The sequence below is a fragment of the Schistocerca gregaria genome, chromosome 1 (assembly GCF_023897955.1).
Source record: "Schistocerca gregaria isolate iqSchGreg1 chromosome 1, iqSchGreg1.2, whole genome shotgun sequence".
Taxonomy (NCBI): domain Eukaryota; kingdom Metazoa; phylum Arthropoda; class Insecta; order Orthoptera; family Acrididae; genus Schistocerca; species Schistocerca gregaria.
Genome location: NC_064920.1, coordinates 191,229,302 through 191,240,382, shown reverse-complemented (window position 1 = coordinate 191,240,382; position 11,081 = coordinate 191,229,302). Strand labels below are relative to the sequence as shown.

At 40.9% G+C, this 11,081-nt stretch overlaps 1 protein-coding gene across 1 annotated transcript in view; it reads left to right on the top strand.

The window, feature by feature from the left end:
- Positions 1-1,348: 1,348 nt before the first annotated feature.
- The window catches only part of LOC126285092 (trypsin-1-like), a 69,107-nt gene continuing 59,374 nt past the window's right edge, over positions 1,349-11,081 (top strand). Inside the window, exon 1 of the mRNA XM_049984419.1 lies at positions 1,349-1,453. Within this exon, the coding sequence (XP_049840376.1) occupies positions 1,408-1,453 (46 nt within the window). The 5' untranslated portion in view covers positions 1,349-1,407. The remainder of the gene's footprint in view (positions 1,454-11,081) is intronic.

The following is an 11,081-nucleotide window of genomic DNA, read 5'->3' as shown; positions in this document are numbered from 1 at the left end:
TTGACCTTCAACGACTGTCATTTAATACACGACGGAAAGACGAGCATAAAGTGTAGCGTAAGATACTCGGAAAACCTACGAGTACAGCACTTAAAAGTGGAAAAACTTACTGTACACCACATTTGCAAAACCCACTTGATATAAACAGAATCAATACCTCACTCGCTTAAAACGCTGTTAAGCAGTACTAATAATTTGTAGACAACTAATGACAACCTTCCACAAAAAAGATCCTGTGCAGCACCTGTAAACATATAAGAAACGCCACCTTTTGCACTTGAACAAATTATTTTTTGAGGTTTATAATCTATGCCTAAAATTTCTACTTAAGGTTTTACCTATTTGAGGTTTCGAATAAACCTGCGATTTCAATCCTTAGATTCCGAACTATAACTCGGTTACGATATTTTCATCCTCAGGATGCCACAAAAAACTCTTTGTTGGACTAAATTTTATCGTTTCTCACGTTTCATGTTTCGTGTGCGAGAACGTCGGTCGATTTGACCGAAGATAACAAACTGATTTCAGTTTCACCGACTGTCGTCCGAAGTCTGTACGTTCGGGAGACTGGATTGGCTAGAGTGTGACCAAACACGTAAGGGCGTACCGATTTGGAAAGAACGGCCGTCTTCGGCCGATGTCGGTCGGCGGCGGCGGAATCCACCGATATTGGAGCCACTGTGACCGCAGCCGTATATAAGGCCATGCAAGGAGCTACGGCTGACCTGGTTACGTGAACGTCAAAAAATACCGAGAAAATTGATATAGGAGAAAATACATTCGAAAACACAGCAGGAAATTTCCAACTTTTCAAGATAAGTTACAAAATTGGTGTCTCGGATGGCCTTTTGCTTTTTTTTTTCTTTCTCTAAAACTGGAAATACTCAGGCGAAAAAAATGATTCAAATGGCTCTGAGCAATATGGAACTTAACTTCTGAGGTCATCAGTCCACTAGAACTTAGAACTACTTAAACCAAATTAACCTAAGGACAACACACACATCCATGCGCGAAGCAGGATTTGAACCTGGGACCGTAGCGGTTGCACGGTTCCAGACTGTAGCGCCAGAACCGCTCGGCCACCAAGCCCTTTTTTTTAAAATAAAAAAAGTAACTGAGCATTGTGATATGTTGCTGGTTGCTACACCAACAAAACTATTGAAATTAAAGTCTGAAAATTTTCGAAGCCGCCGAAGTTCGCAAGTTAATGTGTAGAATGTAGTTGAAATGTGGACTTAATCATTTGATAACACCTCTTGAGGGTGATGCTAATTACTACGTTATCAGTCTGATATACGATCTTTCGACGACATGGCATCTCCTCCTGCCGGAGAGGGACGATAAAAGTGGGCTAAAGATCGGACGGCAGCTCACTGCAGCAGCAGCAGCACCACCACCACCATCACGATGCGGACCGTGCTCCTCTCCTTGGCGCTCACTGCCTGCGTCTTCGGTGAGTGTTGGCCGCCTCTCTTCTCCGTCTCTGTGTGGCTGCATAGTAAAATCCAGAAATTGTTAATATTCAACACTATCATACACGGTGAACGTAATGTCCTTTTCTCATTATAAAGATGTATTTTTAAGAGCTATACTATACGCAGGTATGCGGTTTGTTGCAAACAGTAGCTGATTTCATCAAGTTTTTATGGCTACACTTCTACTATTCACGTAACACCTCAGTTACAGAAATTTCAATAATCGGTATGGTTTCAACAAGATGGTGCATCGCCACACTGAGGTAATTTGTTCGCCAGTTCGTGGATGAACCCTTTCCGGACACATGGATTGGTAAAGATTGTCCAACATCATGCCTCCTCATAACTCAGACATAATCTCTCTTGACGTTTTGTAGGGTTACGTTAAGGATGAAGTTTTCAGTCTAGTGACTGACGTGCAAAGTCTCTGAGTACGAACACGACACGCTGTAGAGGCGGTGATCGAGGAGATATTGGCTCAAACATGGGAAGAAACTGAGTATCGTCTAGACGTCCTACTGTAACAGAGCGCATGTGTTGACGTGTATCCATAAAAAAACTTCTACCTAAGCTACCATTTGCTACAAATCGTAGAGCTGTATCTAGCATAGTTCCTTACAAGAAATTTTTTGCGACCAGTGAAAGACTTCACGTCAACAGTTGATTACTGTTAGACCACTTACGTGGCAAACAATGAGTAGGTCTTAAGGTATTACCGCAAAATAGTTCTCTCCCTTATGTGTACTAAAATTTGTTTTCCCGAACAATATCACGTTCTTCAATTTCCGTAGGGTCTATAAGGTTTCTATGAAACTAACGATGTGGTCTCTGAAGAGATGAAGAAAAGAAAGGAGAAAAAGGAGCTGTTTTCTCTTCCTACTATTTTTATTGTCCACCTTTTTAAGAATCTATCTTACGATTGTGACCACGTTCGTTGATAACTTCCTTTATCGCCTACAACCAGACTGCTATGAAACCAAGTCCCACGTCCATCTTATCTTGGTTTCACTGATTTCCACATGCGGTTTGCAGGATGTAGTAATTTAAGTAGAATATTGTCATGACAATCGCTACACTGGCTAATTATGAAAATTTTACTAAGATTATGTAGGATTTATTTTGGTTACTGCAAAGATAACTTTTTACGAGTATGTACGAATCTTCGTTTAGAAACAAGAATTTGCACCTAAAAGCGAACAGAAATGTTACTCAAGTGTGAAAACCTATTTAGGCTGTCCCTGATATTATTGCAAGCATGTACCTTGCTATGGTAGACAATCCTATGGACAATAAGTAGAGCAGTCGTATAGTGTGGCAAGACTATCTCGCATCACGTACTGTCTATGCATATTGTCCTGCTGAGAGCCGATGGCAGACATTTGCTTTGCGATCAACAAATCTGAATGCTTCAGAATGTATAGTAAAATGGAGACTGCGAGCAAAGCTAAAATGAGGGGACAGCTGTATCTTGCCACTGTTAGCTTTACATTTCAAATAGCTCTCGATTCAAACAACACTTCATCAAAATCGATCTACAGCTGCGGAAAACTTACTATCTCACTATCGATAAACCCGACTATGATTCTTCCATGAGACGAAACTCATCATGGACTGTAAGGTACCACAGTGTTAGCAACCGAAACTGACTATTAAGGAGGCAATAGCTTTTGTATATTTACTTACAACAGTGCGTATACCATTACTTAAAATTTTTCTCTAATGTTCTGCTTTAATGGCATCTTCACTATCTTCGCTCTTGAAAGACGTGTTAAAACTATTTTGCTATTTGGACAAGTCTCTGAATCTGATCTTCACTGAACCAGCTAAATTCGGCAAGAAAGTCGTTCTCAATTCCCCAGTCATGTGTAGAGTGAATCGAAGGCTAATCAGTCCACTTAAAAAATCATTGCCATTTTTTGGGCAGATGTGAAAATTAAATTTCGGCCAGAATCTACAACCTTCGTGTATTTACGGTTTCTATGTAGGTGTACCACTCAACATTGGCAACAGATATAATTTCAACACGATGCTCTGCCCTCATATTTTAGACTCGAATTCCAGTATCATCTCCATTGATAAAATAAGTATTACAAACTCCTCCTGAAGTCTGACTTAAACAATTAGCGAGTTAAACACCGTTACTCTTTGCGTAGTTCTCATGAGACAATATAATCCGAAAGAAACAAACTTACTGAAGGAGAGCTGTCACAGAACAGGTTTGACAGCTATCAAATTTTGTATGTCGTGACAGAATGTAGCTGGCCACTGCAAGAAAACAGCAGGCACCACACGGAGCTGCTGCCATTCAGCAGACTTTGGCGACTCGATGACTGTCTCAGCAAAATAGTGATCCCAGTGAGGACTCCCGTTCGAAAGCACGAGGCTTCGCAGCTCCGTCCAGACATCCAGATTTGTTTTTTTCAGGGTTTCCGTAAATCGATCAAGGCATATACTGGAATGATTCCTTTGATAAGTAGAGAACAGATTCTCTTTCCCATTTCTAACCAACACGAGCTCTTAATTCCCGGTCTTTCTTTTCTATCAAAAGGAAGTGAAACACGGCTTCAAAGCAGCCACATATAGGTGGGGGCGTAAATAAGACTATTTTCAAAATTCAAATTTTAGACTGGAAATGGAATTAAAGTACTAAGTGCCCTTAGAACGAACAAAAGTGGAAAATCTGAACATTATATTTTAGTTCTCTTCTAGCTGTAACTGGCAAATGGTGAACCCTACATGATTCCCTATTCGGAAATCACTGAAAGCTATAGAAATGTGTAAGTGGAATGTCAAATGCCCTACATGCCTACTATATTGAAACTATAAAGGTAGGTAACAGTTTCAACCAATTGTGACATTTTTCAGTATTATTTAAGTCAACAAGAGTCTAAAATTGTCCGAATAATTTTCGTAGTGGCGGCACCTGAAAATTATCTTATTCACACTGTAGTCAGACCTACCTGAGGACATTCTGTGATCAACGATTGTTTAGTAAATTCATATCTTTCGTTGATAAGACGAAAATTTCTGATTATTTCTCCTCGTTATCTTGAGAACGATATGGCTTAATATTCAGCTGTGTGTTCATACTCATCAGTATTTTAGACACACTAGGCCTATTCTGTTGTGGGCAGCAAAAGTTATCACAACATGACAGTCACATTCTGTGAGGCAGTTGGAAAAGTTACATAAGGCGAATTATATGAAAAACTTTACTCACCTACTTACTTCGTATGTGGCGTAACATACCTCAACACCAGAAATTCATCACGAAGAGCAGCTCTGGATTCATCGTATCTATCTCTCAAGAATAATATGAGTACAGAGGTTTGTATTACATACACGGGAAAAAATAATAAGAACCATAAATGGAGATCCGGATATGATAACCGACCACATACCATCATTGTCCATCTGCTGACGATTCCTGGTGGTACTGTAATAAGACGAGAATGGTCGACCTACATTTAAGTAGTGTAAATTATCTTGCAATCAAGTGGTGACCTAATTTTATGTTTCACTGAATGAAATTGAATGTGTTACCCAACAGTAATTACTTCCAAGCGCCAAAAATAAATTTAATGTGCACCACTAAAAAAATAATGCCATATCGATATACTCATCCTGTACCTTTACTCTAATATACAGAATTCGGAATAAAGGGAATAAAACAAAAATCATTTTCTGGAATTAAATAAAATTGCCACAAATGTATAGTACCATTGTTTTTGAATACTAAGTATGCATGTACCTACAAATGCGCATAATTATTAGTCTTGATGACAGCTGCGACTCTCGCAGGCATACATTCATTCAGGTGGTGGAAAGTTTCTTGGGAATGGCAGCCCATTCTTCAAGGAGCGCTGCACTGAGAAGAGGTATCGACGTCGGTCGGTGAGGCCTAGCATGAATTCGGCGTTCCAAAACATCCCAAAGGTGTCCTATAGGATTGACGTGACGACTCTGCGCAGGGCAATCCATTACAGGGCTGTTATTGTCGTGAAATACTCCACCACAGACCGTGCATTATGAACAGGTGCTCGATCGTGTTGAAAGATGCAGTCGCAATCCCCGGATCGCTCTTCAACAGTGGGAAGCAAGAAGGTGCTTAAAACATCAGTGTAGGCATGTGCTGTGACACTGCCACGAAAAACAACAAAGGGTGCGAGCTTCCCCCATGAAAAACATGACCACACCATAACACCACCGCCTCCCAATTTTAATGTTGGCGCTACACAAGCTGGCAGATGACGTTCACCGGCCATTCTTCATACCCACACCCTGCAATCAGATTGCCCCATTGCGTACCGTGATTAGTCATTCCACACAACGTTTTTCCACTCTTCAGTCGTCCAATGTTTACACTCCTTACACCAAGCGAAGCGTAGTTTGGCATTTACCGGCGCGTTGTGTTGCTTATCAGCAGTCGCTCGACCATGAAATCAAAGGTTTCTCACCTCCTGCCTGTCGTAGTACTTGCAGTGGATGCTGATGCGGTTTGGAATTCCTGTGTGATGGTCTGGATAGATGTCTACCTATTACACATTACGACCCTCTTCAACTGTCTGTTTACTGGCGGTCTCTGTCAGTAAACAGACGAGATCAGCCTGTATGCTTTTGTGCTGTACTTGGCCCTTCACGTTTCCAGTTCAGTATCACATCGGAAACAGTGAACCTATGTTTAGGAGTGTGGAAATCTAGCGTAAAGACGTATGACACAAGTGACACCCAATAACCTGACCATGTTCGAAGTCCGTGAGTTCCGCTGAGCGCCCCATTCTGCTCTCACACGATGTCTAATGACTGCTGAGATCCCTGATATGAATACCTGGCAGCAGGTGGTAGCACAATGCACCTAATATGAAAAGCGTATGTTTATGAGGGTTTCCGGATATTTCAGATCACATAGCATACCTCTCCCAAAGGGATCATGAGAACAATAGTTCAATTACAAGGTGCATTGAGGCGTTTAAACTTTGTTCCCGCACTCCACGAGTGAATGGAACTGGAAGGAGCCGTAATGCAATGGGAAGTACCCTCTGTCATGAACGTCATAGTGGTTTGCAGAGTACGTATGTAAATGTGAAATAGAGCAAAAATAATTATATAGGGACTCATGGAATTGACTTTGCAAATCGTTCACATGTAACGATTCCATTCGGGAGCTACATGAGGTAATACCTACTGTTCGTCCGTCTGTAATGACCTCGTTGTCGACGGGACGTTAAACACTAACAACCACCACCACCACCACCACCACCACCACCACCACCACCACCACCACCACCACCACCACCTACAGTTCGTGTGAATCAGATACCTGTAGTTTACCAGGAGTGGACGGCCGAGACGCTATGAAGTGGAATACTTCAGAAAACATGCTAAACTTATCGTTCCATAACGACTTTTGTTAGTCTTGGGATTACAGGCAAGTTTACACCAATGGTTATAAACAGAGGGACAATATTGCTTACTCACTGGCATGATCGATCGTGCTCTCAGGATAACTTTCCCAAAAGGATACAGTGTGATGAGGTACATGTGATATCAACTGGAGACGATGAGACACAGTCAGACAGAAAGTTTCTCCGTTTGACCCGATCCCTTTCGTACACTGCCAGCACTCAGCAAAGAAAACAGTCCACAGGACCGTGGGTACCTCTATTTCCACATCTGCATAAAATATCTAGTGAAGCTAGTAGTCACTGATGTAATGAGCCAATGAAGATCGTACATTTAGGACGGATGCCTGATCGAAAACTTGGTAGATCGGTGTTGAGTGGAATCACAGATATTCTAACAAAATCTCTTACAGACGCAGTCACTTGTAATTGTTCGGTATCCTCTCATCTGTACCTTCTGAGACATCAGTGTAAGTTTATGCTTTCCCACTGAACAGAAGTAACATGTTGCCCTGCCATAAGTGACGGTCGTTGGCAACCTTAAAAGTTCTTACATCCTCCCGTTAGTTACTTATTATTTTCAGTTGTCCCTCGGTTACGATTCACGTGTGCCTAAGAAACCAATCTAGTCCATTTCCATCGGTTCCGAAGAGTCATGTATCTTCCCCGACAGAAAACCTAAGGTGCATCCAGGAAACACAATACTGCAGGTGAAACAATAGTATGGACTAATACTGCTCACTCGTCAATCTTGAATTCCCACAGTGACCTGTGTCGTGATACCCTTCATGCTAAAATCATCTTCAAGAGGACGAATAATGCACATGATACTGCATCAGTGTTTTATTCGAAAATCCTTTCCATTATTTTCATTTCCATTAGTGCGCTTGTAGTCAGAATTACTCAGAGGGTATATTTTTCTTTCCTGAAGTCAACGTGATCATTGTTTAGTAACTCTTTATCTGTTCTTCTACATATTATTCTGGCAATTAGTTTTCAAACATGAAATGGTTGCTCAATTTTAAGCTTTGTATGAAATATTGAATAATCTTTTTCAAAAAATTTCCCGTCGTGTAAGGTGTCCTTCAGATATCGTATTCAGCTGTTGAGTAATACTGACTACTGGATGGTCCTGTATTGAGCTCGTGAACAATGCCGTGAAACAGGACTTTAATCCTAGTGAAACACTGAAATTGAGATACTGAAAATGAATCTTATTAAATAGCAAAATAAACTAATTGTGTACTCAGTGTAAACTATTTAACTGAGATTCAATACTGACGTAAGTTATCAAAGTTACGTAAATGAAGAACAGTCTCTGACTTGAAATATCCACAAAATGAAATATTCCTCAGCTCGGAAGAAAGTAACTGTGTAAGATGACCTGCTCTGTTCACTGTAAATTAATCTACTTACTTAACACAACTGAAAATTCTGACTACACACTGTTTGCTCACATGAATACAAAATGAGATCTGCCTGAAAGAAAAGTAGGATAACTGATGCTCAGCATGCTGTTTTGTGTTTGTTGTTCTCGAAAGATAACTGAAATCCGCAAATGCAACAGCTAAAGAAAAAATAATCTGCTCACCACTATATTTTTCTTTGCTCGTCGGAAACCGCATGTTTCTGCGGTTGGGGTAGGGTGCAGTACACACACGACAAAATGTGGTGTTTAAAACTTTACTAAGAATGATGGAGGAGGGCTTTACTTCAAAGCGTTCTTGAAAAATTAAACACTGTTTATCGTCCGAAAAGGCTGTTACGACATGAGATGACTAACAGTTACGAGATTTTATCATTACAAAAATTAGTCATTTAAACCAGTTTAGTTATTTGTGACATAATGAAAACAAAGAGATCAACTTAACACTATTCATGAATATTATTAGTTGTCTGTGAGGTTTCCTTCAAGCAATAGTTCTGATAAACATTTCATCCTTGTGCGTACATTGGTTACCTTGAACCTCTCCATCCATATAGTCAAGGAAATATCTTTATAGAAAGATTTTCATCTAAGTAATAAAGTCTCCCAGATTCACAAATACCAAATCTCCTTCTCCAATACTAAACTGCTCGGTACTATACCTCTAATAAGAATGCCCTAGAGACCAAGCGGACCACCGATAACATCAAACACAGAGCAGAGACCTTATCCACTACTCGTTCAGAGCGGTCATGTTATCTTTTTCCCCTGAACAGTAAAGATGCTTCGGTAATATGATTTCTCTAAATCTGATGGTAAGTCACATGTTTCATAGATTTTGAAACTAGCACAAACTTTGTTTCCTATAATTCCAAAGATTTCAGTAATTGTGGCAGTAGTGGTTTCGGGTTCGAGATTTGTGCGCAGCAACAACCCAAAAACAACAAAATTTTGTTTTTATGTAGCACAAAACATACATCTGAAACTAAAACCCAACAATAGGGCAACCTCCAATTACAATTTTACTATCGAGATGTATGATAACCATGATGTTCATAATCATTTTCTTAACAAATATAAGATAACACCACTTATGTGTGGCCAACAACTTTACAGTTTTTCTTTAAGGAGGTCAAATTGCAAAAAAAAAGAAAAAATAGTATTCTAACAACTACATTCCTCTAAAAAATTAGCGTTAACAAATACTACGATACAGTTTGCATTTAGAGCTAGCAACTGCACCAAATAAACTACAAACCTGCCCAACAATAGTTTGAGTGAGAGAGCTCAGTAAACTAAACAGTAATCAAAAGAATCACATAACGGTCACTGATAATCATTCAAAAAACCAGTCATGGCCACGAAATAAGGCACACAAGATAACGTTTCTTTATGTCAATTAATAATGAAGAGCAAGGGTTTGCAAAACACATTCACCTTCCTTGATTAGCCAACAGTGTCTGTAACCCAGTGCAACTCGACGCGATATACTTTCTGGAGATCCGGATACCCTACGTACATTGAACAAAATAGATTGGACCATGGGTCGAAATCATATGCTGACTAGAAGACTTGTCGCTGGGTCGACACACTTGCTCATCCAGTGCAGGGTGTCTCTCCGGTCTTAGCAGTTGATCGCTAGGCATGATGTGATATCGACCCGGTACGCAGCACCGCAGTTGCAGCCAAGGGGCCCTATATCAGCAACTGCGGCCCAAGTCGACACTACTCGGACAACTCACGCTAGCCACACTGGATCCGTTGTGTGGATATTCAGATTGGCTCGTGAACGCGACAGAACTGAACATCACACCCTCCCCCCATCTCAGACATTAAGGTCCGGGAGGAGAGGAAAAAATTGAAACTTGCATGTATACTCATCAGCCACAGGGTTATAGCATGGTGGTACCACGTATCAAATACACCAGACTAACACAGTACAATGCTTCCAGATTGAATGTCGTTGCTGTCCGATATAGCGACCACCTCCCCGGTTTCTCAAGGAGTCTTTCACAATTAATTTATAATGAAGCATACGAGTTACATGTAAAATACGAAAGTGGTTCTCCTCACTAGTGAAATAACAAACATTTCAGTTTTCAGAGTATACCACCTTCAGTGCAATACCACGTAACTTTATGATACTGTGAAGCGCCAGGCTCTTGAAAGAGCTTTGTTTGAGAAATTTGAACCCTAAAAATTCGCCTGGTCTGAAGATTTTGACGATGAAAGCGGCCAGCGTCATGGAGCGAAGGATTTGAGCTGAGCTCACAAATATAGGCAAGAGTTTCCCCATCGCGTTATCTTCCTCACGGCTCACTGCTGTGAAATTCTTAATCCAGACACTGTCACCAGACCTTAACGAGATTGCCGCCTCTCAGCATTATAAGTGGCTCTCTAGCTTCTCATGGGCGAGCTTTAGGTTACTCCTCGCACGTCTTCATTCAGCTCCAACGTGCGCAGCATCAGCTGTCTCAGGAGACGATTGTCGAACGCATGTAGATTGGACAAGTGAAAGTTTGGCCTAAAACCGAACATAAGGGCAGCCGGTGTTTGTTATGTGCTTCATGCGTGGCTGTATTGAACACATACTTCAACAAAGGTAATGAGCTATCCCGACGGGCACGATGTTTATGATGGAAACCGATAAAGGCTACATGCAAATTCCGGATCACTCGCTCTGCAAGCTATGGATTGGGGAAGTAAACAGCTGTTGTGGAGTGCCTGCTACCAGTTTCAAAAGAGACTTTGTGGAAAGCTGCAGAGTCGAGCTTCGGA